The 15597-nt window shown below is 45.2% G+C and overlaps 1 protein-coding gene across 2 annotated transcripts in view; it reads left to right on the top strand.

The window, feature by feature from the left end:
* Positions 1 to 15597, top strand: part of LRMDA (leucine rich melanocyte differentiation associated) — a 1038561-nt gene that overhangs the window by 546219 nt on the left and 476745 nt on the right. For both annotated transcript variants that reach the window (XM_045568897.1, XM_045568898.1), the window contains 2 exons: positions 3977 to 4116; positions 13194 to 13311. In XM_045568897.1, coding sequence (XP_045424853.1) covers positions 3977 to 4116; positions 13194 to 13311 — 258 coding nt within the window. The remainder of the gene's footprint in view (positions 1 to 3976; positions 4117 to 13193; positions 13312 to 15597) is intronic.

Below are 15597 nucleotides of genomic sequence, written 5' to 3'. Positions count from 1 at the left end.
CAGAGCGTTCAGGTAGGAGGTGCTAGTGCTTCCTGTTGGGTGTAGATTTAGGGGAGACCCCCTGACTCAGCCCAATTTATCATTTAGTAGATAGTTCCAAGGCTTAGGAAGATGAAGCTTCCGCCATACAAAATACCCTACATGAGTCAGGCTTTTGGAAATCCCTTGGATTTCATTGGCACGGGATGGCTGAAACTTCTTGGAACCTGCAGACCCTTTGCCCAAGAAACTCCCATGATCCACTTGTCCATGGCCTCCCCTCAGGAACAGATCCAGGTTTTGGGGAGTGTGAAACATATCATTTGAGGGAGCCCTCTTAAAGACAGCATAATTATGAATGCAAAATGAGGTATGAAAAGGAATGTTTATTTGGAATAAAAATATATCAAAGGAATTTAAAAATTTTTAAGTTGATAAATTCCACAAGTATCAAAATACTTAGAAAAGTAATCTACTATAAAAACAATCTCTTCATGAGTTATGCCCATATAAGAACTTTTTCATTGCTTTTTTTCCTGCAACTTCCCTTATAGCTTCATTATATGATGAAATTTTGTAGCATTTCCTATAGAGAGAACAGAAAGATAATTCCTTCTTTTAGCATGGTTCATCAGAAATTAATTTTTGTTTTTCATGGCTTAGAAATGTTTCTTTCAGTTCCACCATTCATTGATGATTTCACCACTCATTATTGGTGATTTCACCACTACATTATTGGTAAAACTTTTAGGGTCATTAAATTTTGGAGAAATTCTTACACATTTCTTTTATATATGAGCTATATAAGATTTCAGAATATATCAAGTTGTGTGTATGGGTGTATATGTGTACACACACTCAACAGAATCTTAAACGTTCATTGAGTTGCTGAGTTTGTTAACCATTTTATCATCACTTTTATGTTGGTCTCTGTGTATTTGTGTCAACATGGTGGGTGGTAGGAGTATTACTCAAAGTCATTCCTACTGGTATGTTGCAAATAATTTAACCAGACACAGAAATGACTGCAAATCATACAAATACACTCCACTGAAGAATAATTAAAGCCACTGCTACACATGTTCTGCTTAAGTGGGTCCCCAAGATTCTCACTCTCACTGTCACTCAACTCAAGGGGAAATATGATGGAAGAAGTCCTACTGGAGAGAGACAGTGATCTTAACCAATCATGCTTTAAATAATCTACTTTTGCAAATTTTACAAAAATAAATGACCATGTGACTATATTACTAGGACCTTTCCCAGGGCCTTGGAAGGGGCCTGTACAGGCAGGAAGCCCCTGGCACATAAGCATTATTAGCACCATGGTAAATCTACATAAGAAGATTTACTCAAATTAAACTAGGCCTGCTGCCCGGCTGGTGGCATCCTAGGCTTCTTTCACTCATCACTAAATGTTGGGGAATGGCTGGAGTTTCAGTCCAACTCAGTTGCCCAACATTTCCTCTACTTAAAAATCTTGCCAGTTTTGAGTTCTATTCCTGCATGTTCCCACCTTCCTTCAGGAGATGAAAAAGAGCCAAGGTTTAAGGAATTTTCCCTAAGAGGAAAATAGATATTGGTCTGACTTTTCCATCCATCATAGAAAGGGCTTCCCGAGTAGGTCCTCTAGAGCCCTCATCGACGTAGATAATTTGAATCACTCCAGATCAGTATGTCAGCACTATTTTGGCAGCCCCCTGTCTTGCAGTCCCACAAAAGAAATAACGTGCTGGCCAGCAGGAGTGAACAGCTTATGTGACTGCCCTCGCTGGAATGAGGGCCTGCCCTTGAGGCTTTAGGACGTAGGCGTGAGTCCTGGTGCTCTTGGGCGCATCTGATGGGTCCCATGTGTGGGGTAGAGGGTTGAAGTGAACCCTGAAGGGGAGAAACCAGGGCCAGGACTGGGGCCCATTCAGGTCCAAGTCCAAGCGTGGGCTACTACACCTGAATGACACTGTTGGCCCCTGGCCAGTCCCAGATACTAGATGGGTGGGGACTTAGAAAATTTTCAGGATGTCACTCCAAAGCACAGGACCCCTTGAGCTGCCTCTGCCCATATCTAAGGGCAATAGTGGTAGAGAAAGTCTGAGTAGGACTCTGTTACCTTTCTCACTTTTTGATATAGCAATGACTATGAAATGTACAAACATACCTGCTGGAAAAGCTGAGTTTTCCTTAGAATCACTCACTGTCATTTTAATTGATTATATTTAAATTATTATCTTAAAACTATGATAATCAAACTTTAATTTAGAAAGTAGTAGGCATGTTTTGTCTTCAGTGATGAAATAGGTTTATGGTTCGCTTCCCGGCCACCCACCCCTGAACATCCAACCTTGTCTCCCTGGTGGGACCTTCCCTCTAGGCTTCTGCATGAACTCCATTCCCATCATCCTCATTCTGGGCTCCTTTGTGGTCCTCCCTGGATGTTATTTATGGAAGATTTGTTTGTGCTTCTCATTTTCTCCTTCTTGCTCCCACCCAGAGGACAGCGCTTGGTCTTACGTGTGACAGTGGCAGAGCATGTGTACGAAGAAGGCTTGCAGGACCTTAGATCAGAGGATAAAAGATGTAAGGAAGACGTGTGAGCTTCAGATATCTGAAGGCTCCTCATGTGGAAGAGAAGAGCGGCTTATTCTTTGTGACCCCAAGCAGTTAAACTGGGTCAATGGGTGGAAGTTAGAGGAAGATTCAATCCCAGGGGAAAGAAAAACTATTATGGTTGTCATAATGTGCTACTTTGTGATGACTCCTTAGGGACTGGCTTCAGACATTGGTTGGATTTGGAGTTCATTCTTCTCAGGCAAGTTGAAACAAAGTATGAGAAAATCTGTGTCACTACCAAGGTTAGATAACATCCTGACAGAGAGAAAACAGCCCTATTCTTTTATGTTACCTTCTTCTCCCAGGTCCAAGTAGACCTCACTCCCGGAGTCTCTGCTGCTTGCGTATTGCATATGCCCTGTGTCTGGCCCCTGTATGCTCTGTGGCCCTGCCCTGGTGAGGACCCCGTTCTGTCTGCTGATGTGGCTAACTCCTCCCCTCTGGAAATCCTGGCCTCCATACATGGCCTGTCTAATCACCCCCTTGCCTGGGGCTCAGCTCTTCTGTATGTGGCTTGAACCAGGAGTTGATGTAGGTAGTAGGTTATCACTAAACCCTTTCCAATACCTGTGATTCCGTGAATCTATGGCTCTTACCTTATTTGATTTGGCCTTGACTGGACAGTGGAACAAACTGGGGGCAGCTTGGGGAATAATCTCACTGCCATGCCCCTCCTCAGTCTTTCTCATTCATTCACTTCTTCATAGAATACTAGATTCATAGCAGAATTTCAGGAAATGTGTTTTGACCTGCCAGGTTTGACTAAGCCCATCCTAACTTACTCTTGTCGTCTTTTCCTGCTAGCTTTGTTCTCCTTTCCCCCCAGCCCAATGCTGCATTGCCACCGGTGAAGCCACTGAGCAAGGCTTGGCTCCACCACAGGCTCTCAGGTCAGGAGAGGGGCCAGTCTCTGTTCGCATCCATGTCATTTCCATATGTTTCAACGATAAATTCCCCCCACCGAGAGAGAAAGGAGAATATATTTTTAAAAGACCTTTAGAAATAATTTCTTGTTTTCATTACTAGAGAAAAATGGATTTGCATATCAAAATATTTTATGATGTGGAATGTATGTATCCTTTTTATCATTAAAAAAAACCAGAGGTACAAAGGAAAGAAAGTTATGATAAAATGAAGTTTATTCATTCTCCCTCAAGTGATCTGGGTTTAGCCTTACCTGCCCAGGGAAAAGTTGGGCTGTGTTCTCAGCAGTGGGAGTGAAAAACCAGCAATACCCTGTACCCACAGCTGAGCTGATTTCAACCCTTAGCCTGTTGTCTCACAGGAGCGGGCTGGGCTCGTTGGCTGCGAGGCTGTGCCTCTCGGTTGTGGCCTGTGCTCCTTGCTAAGCCTTTTGTCTTCCTGGACCAAGATCCTTAACCTTTGTAACATCACTGATTTGGAGTGTCTGCTGGATCACCTGGCAGAAGTGACACCAGCTCTGGAGTATCTGAGCCTGCTGGGCAATGTGGCCTGTCCCAATGAGCTGGTCAGCTTGGAAAAGGATGAGGAAGACTACAAGAGATACAGGTGAGCTAGGGGCTTGAGCATGGTGGGAGAAGGGAAAAATAGCATCTTTGAGGGATGATATTATACTGTGGGGTGCATAGTAGATGTTTGATAAACTTCAGTGGGTTTCCATGACAATGTTAAACTTTTACCTTTGGGTAACCTAGAGCCATTTTATCCCATTGTTGAGGTCATAGGAGCCAAGAAAGAGGAAAAGTTGTTGGGTGTAAAGGGCCATATGATAAATATTTTAGGCTTTGCAAGTCATACGGACTCTGTCACAACTATCCAACTCTGCTGTTGTAGTGCAGAAGGAGCCATAAATAATTTGTAAATGAATGGGCATGGCTGTGTTCCAATAAAACTTTATTTATATTAATAAAACAGATGGCAGGCCAGATTTGACCTACAGGTTGTAAGATCTTTCCATGGTTTGATTCAGAGTCACTTTTTTGAGAGAGACTACTTCCCACCAAAGTTTGGAGAGCTCATATACAATCCCCAAGAGAATGTTCCACAAGGCCTATACCTCTCCACCATAAAGCTATGCCTCACTGTCCACCAGCAATGGTTTTAAGGGTCAGGTCAGAAGATCTGATGTGGGGTCCAGCTTTGCCAGTGGAACCTTTAAAATGGAGGGGGAAGTCTAGATCAGTGGCCCTTAGCTAAGGATATACCTCTGAATTATCCAAGGCATTCTGATTCTTTTGGTGGCAAATACAATAAAGCAGCCTATAGGTGATTCTGATGTTCACTTGGCTTCAGCATTCTGAGATACTCTGCTCTCAGGGGGTTAGGGTTCTTTCCTTACCATCTCATACCATTTTATACATTGCATCTTGTATGTTTCTCTCATCACTTCATCTATTTCAACGTGCAGAGAATGGTTTCTAGTGGGTAAGAGCTGAGTCTTCCTGTCTCTTGAAGCCTCATCAACACCTAAAATAGTGCTAGATGTGGACAAGGGACTTGGTACCTGTTTCCTGGAGGTGGATTGAAACTACCTTTCCCTCTCAGGAGCTGAGTACTTATAGGGAGAGGCAGGGAACTTTGGGCCCCTCCGATGCCCACTTCCCATTTGGAATCAGATTCATCTGGATGTCGACAAATGCGGTAAACAAGCAGGGGACTCTCTTTCAGACCTAAGTGCTGATTGTGGGTCATGATTCTTTAGTGGAGGCCCAATTCTACAAGAGTGACCCATCTCCTGGGCTAGCCTGGGCACCCTCCGAGCCTGCCTTCCCCACTGCAGGTCTGTCCCCCTGGAAGGAGTTGAGGGGTGGGGCTGAGAGGGCTATGCATTAGCTCACGTACAGCAAAGTTGCCATGAGGGGCCAGATTCCACAGGCCATTCAAAGCCAAAATCACATCTAGTCAAAATTACCACAGAAACTTCATAGGTCATGTATGATGATGACAAGATACTTGGACTCTGAGAGAAACAGTAACTAAGAACAGCAACAGGAACATTTAATGTGTTCCCATCCAGTTAAACATTTGCTGCATAGCATCTGGTGGTTGAGTGGAGTGGTAGGCCAATTCTCTAGTATGTTTAAATTTTTTATTAATTTAATTTTTTTTTGAAACAGAGTCTGACTCTGTTGCCTAGGTGAGTGCCGTGGCGTCAGCCTAGCTCACAGCAACCTCAAACTCCTGGGCTTAAGCAATCCTCCTGCCTCAGCCTCCCGAGTAGCTGGGACCACAGGTGTGCACCACCATGCCCAGCTAATGTTTTTTATTTTTATTAGAAACAGGGTCTTGATCTTGCTCAGGCTGGTCTTGAACTCCTGAGCTCAAGTGATCCTCCTGCCTCGGCCTCCCAGAGTGCTAGGATTACAGGCGTGAGCCATATATTTTTATTGCTGGTTGGGTAAGCACCAACATTTGTATTTGGAAGAGACAAATGAGTGTGTGTTGCAGTTCCATTCCATGGTCTGTTAGCAGCTCTGCTTTGTTCTTCCTGGAGTTTGTGCTTCACTTGCCTCTGAGAAATTTTAGGATTTCACAGTACGACTTTTGAATCTAGAGTTCCCTTGGCATGTATATGTATACAAAGCAATGTAGCTGCCTTCTTTTTTTCTTTTGGTAAAATATTTTCCTGGCCCTTCATCCACAAAGCATGAGGTCTGCCTTCCTTCTAGCTGTTACCCAGAGCCTAATAGTAGAGCCTCTATGTAAATTTATGTGACATTTTCACTAGAAAATTGCTTAAAAAATGAATGATATTTCTACAGTTTACTGTTTTTCACTTTAAGTACATTTTCTGACAATATGTCTTCTATTAATCATTTAAGCAATACTAGGAGACTTAAAGGAGTGTATTCAGAAGCAAGAACCCATGGTTCATTTAGTGCTGTCTAAAAAAATTTCTTATTGATTGGCATCCTCTGTGGTTATGTGATGTAATATTTATAATATGTCACCCAGCCATACATCAAAACAAGTGTGTCTGTTGTTTCATTTCCATGGGAGATGTTGATTTCAAAGAGGTCAGCCCTGTTTTAGGTCACGTTGTGGCCAACCACTGGACCAGAAATGGGAAGTGACTAGATTTATGTAGTTATTGGAAATGGCATCACAGATGCTTGGGTTTCTGCCGACCTTTCCTCCCCTCCCCCCACACCCACCCCGTTCGCTTCCTCACTTACCCCCTGCGCACCCAGTTGGATTTTCTTGGCACACATCCCCACAGTAAAATGGGCTCATTAAATTTGTATGTGAGCAAGAACATACTCCCAAGTTGTTGAGTAGCGTCCTGGCCCTGCTGGGGCCGGAGTGAAACCGTGCCTGGGGGCTCTCTTTGCCATTCATCATCGTTCATGGCTGAGAAATGTCCATTGCCGTGTTATTACAGCAGCTTAAACCTGTCCGTGCTCGGCTGTGTGTACACACTGTACTGCTATTTTGGGATGAATGTTGAATGGAGGTGAATGTGATAACCAGCAGCCTCTAGGATTTGGGCAGGAAGAGTGGCCGGGTGAGGCTTGGCCTGAGAGACCACCACTGTACAAAGAAACCACTTGGGGCCCCTTGCAGATTTCAACACCGGCCAAAATAATGAGTCAAGGATGGGAAATTTGGGTGCCCGGAATGGTCTATTTCTTGTCTTCTCTTGCAATCCTTTTCTTTCTTCTTACTGCAGAAAGAACAAGGACTGAAGGTCAACAGTAGACCAGTCTAGACTTCACCTTTCAAATAAGGGAGTTGGTTTCATGGTCTCTTAGCTCCTCTTCTGTCACTAAACCCTTTGTTCTTCATTCTCTCCTGTCACTCCAGTCTCTGGTTGGCCTCGCTCCCCCACCCCCAGTAGGCCCCTCTGTATTCCTTACAACTTTAAATTATTTAAGACGTGACACCCTTTCTTTGTTCCCTTGCACGGAGCAGCCCAGGGGCCTGCCCAGTGTCTGTAGCACTCAGCCAAAGGGAAGGAGGGAGGGACCCTCCACCTCTGTTGGCTGTCCCTGGCTGCCACCATTTCCCAGCCGAATAGGAGCTGTAAAACTTGTGGCTTACATAACCCAGCCAGCATTCTCCAGCTAATCTACGATCTGGGCTTTGAAGATCACAAGAAAGCAAAGGTCACGACCCAGAGATCAAAGTGACAGAAGCCCACAGAGTAATTGCCGGTTACCCTCTGTAGAGGGCCTGGGTCTGTCCTGTGGGTGTATTGTTTGCACGCAGACTTCAAACATCGCTGCTGGTGAACTGTGAGGAAAATCAGCTGGCCTCTGCCAGTAGCCAGGCATTCATTAATGCTGTAGGTGAGCTCACCTCCGCTCATTAGAGTGAGATCATTGTCATCTCTCCGAGCATCTGGAGTTATTCCACTCGCCGTGTTTGTTCATTACGCTTTGGTCTTTATTGACTTTTTCTCACAGTCTTTTACCTGGAGGTGTGGAAGGTGGTTATATAAGGAGATCAGAATAATAAGAAAGGATGATATGGATATATTTGTTGCAAATCCACTGTGAGGTGCATAGAAGTCAAGCAAGGTAAAGTTTGAAGGAGGTTTAGACATCATTTGGGCCATGCATAGAGAGACCAGGGCTCAGAAAGGTGACAGAGACCGAGCCAAGATCACACGGCGAGACAGGCTGGCGCCTGGGCTCTTTCCTCCCCCCCATTAGTCCCCAAGCTTTTTGTCATGAAGACCTCCCCTCCTTTTGATTTTTCTCCCCCTCACTTTAAAAGCTTTGGTCTCTCAAATCAGCTACATTTAAACCATTGCTGACTTTTTATTAATAATCAGACTCAGTCGGCAGTTGATCAGCGCTTTTGATCAGCATGAGGTAACCAGTGTTCCTAAACGGAATTGATGTAATCTAGTCAGCAGCAAAGAAGCGTGATGTCTTGTTGGCATCCTCACTCCGTTCTGGTAAGCTTTGGGAAGGAGTGAGAACAGTTCGAGGATCACCCACGGCTGCCCACCAGAGCCCTGTGTAGGGCATCGATGGCCTGTGCCACATCTCCCAGCCCCCGTGCAAGAAGGCAGCAAGAAATAATGCCATCAGTGGCAGGAAGCCAGAAAAGCTCCAGTGACTCCCCTGCCCAGTTCCCTCAAGAACTGGACACTTGGTATTTCTTAAACAGAGTCTCAGAGAAAGAAACATGGCGGCAACCCCTCTAGCAGACAGCGGAGACCTGTCTGGACTTTTGTGTGGTTGTGCAGTGTTACTGGGGAGCAGACAGTGTGGGGACCCTGGGGTATCAGTTGTGAGCATGAGGAAATAGCATCCTCCTCTCTCTTTGAGGTCTAGATGAAAGATGCCAGAGCGTTGGGATTGGAGCAGATAAAATTCATTTTTGGGCAAAAACAAAAAAGCCTTTTTTCAGGTTGTTTTCTCTTCCTACCAGTTTTAGCTCTCTCTTAAGAGGAGTCCTTTAAGAAAATGGAACATTCTATATGTAAAGAGAGAGAACCCGAAAAGCTCTGTGTGCCAGTCTCTCACTTTTAGGAAATCTATTTCCAGACAGAGAAAACTGGGTCTTTAAGCACCTTCTTGGGCCCCTGCTTTCCTCTGGATAGCCTCACCTTCTGTATCACAGCCAGGAGGACCCCTGCCAACCCCCCCACCGCCCCCCTGCCGTCCTTCAGCCCTGGGGGCTTTCCCCTAGCCACCTTGAGAAGGTCAGGAAAATTGGAGTTGCCCTCTGGAGGTAGGGACGTGCGACTTAGAACTTAGACGGATCTCTTTTCATTAAGCAGTGCCCTGGCTTAACAAGCAGTTTTATAAATCTGAAGCTGTCTCCGGGTGTCGCAGGATTTATAGACGGGGGTTTCTGCCATAAAGTGGTTTATGATGGCTGCCTTCTGTGTTATTAGTAGCTGTCTCTTCCTTCAACCATTGCTGTTTGATAATAGCCTTAAAACACCCAGAATTACTTACCTGCAAGCCCCATTCCCGATAGCCCCTGTTGACAGTCTGAATAAGTTTAGTGCCCTTTTGTTGTACTTTACCTTCAAAACAAACTGATTGAACCATCAATAGCTCGTGGAAGCTGACAGAGGGATGTCATCTGGACTAGCCCTTGTGATTGCAGGTTATCTGGGGGAGTTAACCTGCCCGCATTGTTAACTGAAATGTTTTATGTACTATGCAACTTTAGGATACGGCTGTGATAACCCCAGTAACTAAGTAATACATCACGGTAAAGAGATTTTGGTGCAACAAATAACCCCGGATTAAATTTACAAGGGTTGAATTGATATTGTAAAAGCCTTCATTCTGTGGCTTCGGGAATCCTCTCTTGTATTTTTATGGCAAACTTGTATTCCACTCAGGATTGAAGCTGCGGCTTTTGACACCCTGACATGACCTAGAACAAAGAGAAATAGATCTCCCAAGACCAGGATGGGACAGGCAGGCAAGAAGCCCATTGACTTAACACTTGGCAATAATCTTTGGAGCCAGTTCCAAGCCACCAAGGGGCAGGAGGATCTGGTCCACGAGGCCACTGCCTGGGCTCTGTGTACTGCAGGCATCGGGGCAGAGCAGGACATAAGCAGAACCGGGAAGGAGACTCTTGGCCGCCTCGCCGTCCTTATACTTCCAGAACTGTTATTCCTCGTGGTGTTATTGTCACTTGCACACTGGTTCTCAGCAGGACCGGGAGCATCAGCATCACCCGGGAACACATTAGAAATGTAGATTTCAGGCCCCACTCAGGACCTACTTAATCAGAAATCTGGGGATGGGGCCCAGGAATCTGGGTTTTAACAAGCATCCCAGGGTTGCTGATGCCAGCCCAAGTTGGAGAACCACCGTGCTAGAATATAGGCTTGTTGAGAGCACAGAAGTTTCATTTTGTTCCTCACTGTATCTCGGCACCTGGCACAGCTCCAGGCAGGTGGTAGCTGTTCAGTAATTACTGTTGGGTGGGTGAATACCTGAGTGAGTAAACAAAAGACATCTCTGCGGGAGGAACTTCGGACCCTGGGCTGAGTCTCAGACTGAACTATCTGGGACGGGTTTTCCTAGTGTCCTTCAAACCTCTCCAGGCAGCAACCACCTAGAAACCCAACCCAGGCTGGCCTCAGGCTTGGTGTCGCGTCATCCCTACTTTCAGGCGTGACCAGCAGCCTGTGTCATGAGCTGTCTCCTCGACTGTATAAGAAGAGTGATCTGAAAACAGCAGCTCTTTGTCATCTAAAATTTTTAACTAGCTTAAAAGCCAGCACTTCTCTCTCTCTTTCTCTTTTGATTTCAGGGCTGTGATCCAAAGTGCGGCGAAATGACAACGTGCGGTCTGTTGTCATCGTGGTTCCTGCCAGCCCTGTGAAGGCATCTTTCACTCCATCATTAAACATTGGCTGATTTTCTAATACTGGTGTTTTCTGCACCTGAATATTCATCTTTTCCCACCCTACACTTAGTGGGTGTCTTTACTCCCTTGTGCGTCACTCCTGACATATTGTTTCTGTCTGTACATGTCTTTATTTGAAAGAATCTGTTGTCATCGAGACTTTTCTGCTACATGCAGAAGTTGGAAGTCTTCTCTGACGTTGACTGAGGCCTGTGGGAGTTCTGCTGGAGGATAGAACAGACGTTCGGGCCCTCTGTGGCACTTCCTTGATTTTTGGGTAAGGTTAGGGAGTCTTTGGAGGGGGAAGAGAGAGGCTTAGGGTAGGAAAAAGGGCAAGGAGGAAGCAGGAAGTATTAATAGATAGTCAAACTTCTAGGACCTCAGGCATTGGGGTGGACATTTCTAAAGGAGGAAATGTATAGCTCTGAAAACTTCTGGAGTATTTTGGATTTAACAGTGAGTAATATGACTGTTATTCCTAGAGGCATCTAAATTATTTTCTTTGGCTTTTGAGTGATCAGCCAAATCTTTTACCCGAACAAGCATATGATGGCCACTTGGTGATATGAGACCACCTTACGGATGTGGGAGGAACCCCAGGCTCCAGTGAGGAGGAGGGTACCCTGCATGTGCACTCCTAGTAACTGCTGCACTGAGAATGGTGCGTGGAGTTGCTTTAGGGTTTGCTTCTTTGAAGCCCACTGGAGATTCTTGTTCCTCCATTTCCATTTAGTTTTTAATCATGCAGTAAGTAAGTAGGCCCCTTCTCTGTGCCCCTGTAATTCCTCTGTGCATAACTGCAATCTTGGCTCTTAGCTGTGATTTCTGATTTCTGTATGTGAGCATGTCTTTTCCATTACATTGAGAACGGCTTTGAGAGCAGGAGCCGTGTCATAATCACCTCTGTATCCCTAGGGCCGGCACACAATAGGTGCTCAAGAAATATTTGTGCCACTGAAACTATCTGGCGTGTTGGTGACTCCATTCTAATGCCAATTTCCAAGATGTGGTGAGGGTGAGCAAAGAAATTTGCCCCTGCCTTTAACAAGCTTATAGTTTAAGGTGAAGACATCTGTTCACCAAGAAAATAATTAGAAAGCAACGAAATGTTAGACTGTATGGTGGTGAGAGTGTATTCCAGGGGTGCTGAGAAGGAAGAAGGCAGAGTGGGCTGGAAGCGTGGTAGGAACCTTCATAGGGGTTGGGGCTTGAGAGGTGAGCATATACTGAGGAGGCTGGGTGCAGGGAGGAAGTGACAGATTCCCTCAGAGATAATCTATTGTTCTTGACGTTGGAGTACTCACCTCTTCTTGCTAAGCAGGATAGGGTCTAAACAGTTGCTCATTTGATTGATGGGGTATGGAGCTTGATGGGAAGCATGTGGGTTGGTGACTGTCACTGAGGAGGGAGAAATATAGGCATGCATCTGTACTTTTTATACATTTATTTATCTACGTACCCATACCCTGGCCAAGTGTTCTTGTCAAGTCCACGTGTACCTATTTGAGGACCATTCATCGTACAAATAGCCATTAGCTTATCCCCTGGGTAATGGGTGACAAAGAGTCTTTCCAGGGGAATGGAGAACACATAGCATTTGCTGGGCTATTAATTTCCCCTAGAAGCCAGTTCCCCGTCTTTCTCCTTGATAAAGATAATTTCATAGTACCTGCGTGGAAATAACCCAGCGATGGTGAGGAAAAGGTTCTCAAGACCCGGCTTGATTCCTCCAGGGAGCATTTTTCAGCTACATGTGTTCCTTACTTTTCTATCTCAAAGTCAGTGGGTTATGACAGTCTAGTTTATTATCCTGGATGGCAAGTCACGGTCTCTTGTCTCAGCTCCAAGTGGAAGATCTGTTGTCATCTCAGCGATGAGAGTGAAAAGCTGACCCACAGGCATGGCAGTGATGTAAGGGGTACACCCAGGTTGTGGGTTACTTTTACTGAGGATGCCTGTGGCAAAGAAGCTGAGCCTGCATTCCAGAACAGGAGGGGTACACTGACAGGGTCCTGCTCTGCTGGCCTGTCCAGGGGTGTGTGTGTCCACCTTTGAGCCAAGTGCAGCCGTTAGTGTGTGTTTCTAAAGTTTTGTTTTGTGTCTCTGTAAAATTTAACCATCTGACTTCCCCAAAGAGGGATTGTTCATTTCTTGTGGAAGAGAAGAGAGGCAGCGGCCAAGATCTAAGCTCCTTAAGACCCCACAGTACGGATTCTGGAAGATAAGACAAATTGCCTGGATCTTGGAGGCTGTCACCCAACCTTCCTGAGTTGTCTCTGACTCTTCTCTTCCAGATGCTTTGTTCTGCACAAGCTGCCCAACTTGAAGTTTCTGGATGCCCGGAAAGTAACCAGACAAGAACGAGAGGAGGCGTTGGTCAGAGGAGCCTTCATGAAGGTGGTGAAGCCCAAGGTGAGCTGCCCACTCCCTCTTCACAAGGGAGACACTGCTTATACTTACATCTCATGGCACTGGTTACACTTCAGGCCGTGGAGGATGTGCTCCTGTGAGGTTAAAATGCAGGCAGGACCTCACACCAGGGCTTCATCTGTGGGTATGCTATTGACCAAACATGAAATAGGACTGAGTATAAATTGGTTCTTCCTGTGACCCAGGCTAAGCGGACCTTATTTGTAAGGTGGTCTCATGCAGGTGGCTGATTGACCAATAAAGTGGCACCATACACAGCCCAGTGGTGAAGTTCTGGCGAGAATTTCAGGCCTCTTTCTTGGAGATGTTTCCAAAGTTCCAAAGTGGATGTTTCCAATTTCAGGCCTCTGCAGGTTTGGAGCTGAGAAAGGAGAAAGAGGAAAGTACTGGGCATGGGTAGGATTCTGGGGTCAGTAGGATTCTTCTAGTACTTTCTTGCTACTAACGGGGAGCTAAGGGAGGGTGATTTTCTTCCATCACAGGCAAGATCTCAGCAACTCTCTGAGATATCATTAGTGTGGAAGGCAATGTTTTCTGACAGTGTGTCCCCGGGCTGGTGTGTGCTTCCTACATGTAGCTCTCGAGAGCTTATCAGAATGGTGCTTCCTGACCTTTCCTTTACCAGCTGACTCTGCAAGGAGGCTGTGTAAGTGAATTTGGTGTCATCCTAATGCCAGCTCTGATGAGACAGGGGAGATTTGGCTTGGAGTCTTGGATTCGGACACAAGGAGATTTTTAAGGACATGAATCTCTTTGGGAGGACTCAGGGTCCTTCAGTGAAGCCAGAGGCTTGGGGATGGACTTGGTGACCCCCAGTGACCCTTCTGGAGAACCATCACTTCCTTGGGGCTCTGTAGAACGATGCATTCACCTCCCCTGAGATTGCAGATTGTGTTGAAAACGCTGGCACAGAAATCCTAGAGGTCTAGTTTGTCCACAACTGTTGACTTAAAGCACTCTGCACGTGCATTGGAAGTGATTAAAGGGGAAAAGGAAAAAAAAAAAAGAAACAACACAGAACAATGAAAGCTTTTCCATCAAGTTGCTCGGCTGGCAGCAGACCTCAGGCCACGTTCTTTCCCTGAATCCATGAGGTGCAACTTATTTCCCATTATGCTGAATAAGATTGCTAGCAGTTGTGGAAATATATGATATGGAAGGTATAATACTGGCAGATAAATGTATTGTTACCTGTTTCAGCATGTGGGAAATTAATTGAGTGATTCATTCGTAGCTATTAAATTGTTAACAGTTCTCCTTATTGAGGCACAGGTTTGACGTATTGCACATGACTGCCTTTAGTTATTCCAGCTTTCGTAATTTTGTCCAAATGAAATAATTTATTTCATGGCCTCCCTTTTTTTTTTCTCTTGGTGAAAGGATTCTAGCCAATATCATTACCAAACCGAGCAAAAATACAACCAATGAACTCTTAATATGGGTTATTATAAATAACTGGCACACCCTACATTTCTCCATTCATGTATACATTCGTTTACATGTGCACAGAGTAGATCAGTATTTTCTCTGCTCTCTTTGCCTTTGCTATGAGAAGCTCTGCATTGTCATTGGAAATCTGAGGGGGTGATAAATGTTAAGACCCACTATATTTGGACGGGGCGTTCGGATACATGCCCACCACTCTTCTAAGGTTCTTTGTAGACAGATCTGCGAATACTCACATAACCCCATGAGGCAGAAAGAAGGGATCATTGGCTCAGGTAAATCAGGCCTGGAGAAGTTCAGTGGGCTGCCTAGGTCACCTGGCTAGTAATTGCCGGAGCTGGAGTTTTACCTGCATATCTGACCACCAAGCCCATGTTCTTCTCATTCTGCTGTCTCACCCCTGGAGCAGTGAGCTAAATATTTACCCATGGATCTCTTTATTAAAATAAAACCTCATAGGAAGGTCCAAATGAAGAAAACAGTTAAAAGCAGGACTGTTCTGTTGAGTAGGGGTGGGGGGGGAATTGAAATCCTCCCTTCCTCTGAAAGCATCTGGGGATGGCTCCTTAAAACCCAGCATTAGCTGTTTCTCTGAGTCATTAGCAACATCAGCAGAAATGCTTCTCAGAGTTCCCAATTAGTTTCTAATCAATTACAGAATTAGCTCATGTTTGTGTGTTTGACTCTAACATCCTTACTAACTGTATTAAACTTAAAAATGCCCATTAATTATCTGAGGAGAGAGACAAAAATACTCAGACAAACTATAGGGACCTTGGCTCTCTTTTTGTAGAGTCACATGATTTCCAGACTGAAAAGGAC

The sequence above is a fragment of the Lemur catta genome, chromosome 14 (genome assembly GCF_020740605.2).
Source record: "Lemur catta isolate mLemCat1 chromosome 14, mLemCat1.pri, whole genome shotgun sequence".
Classification (NCBI taxonomy): Eukaryota; Metazoa; Chordata; class Mammalia; order Primates; family Lemuridae; genus Lemur; species Lemur catta.
This window is presented reverse-complemented; position numbering and strand designations above follow the sequence as displayed.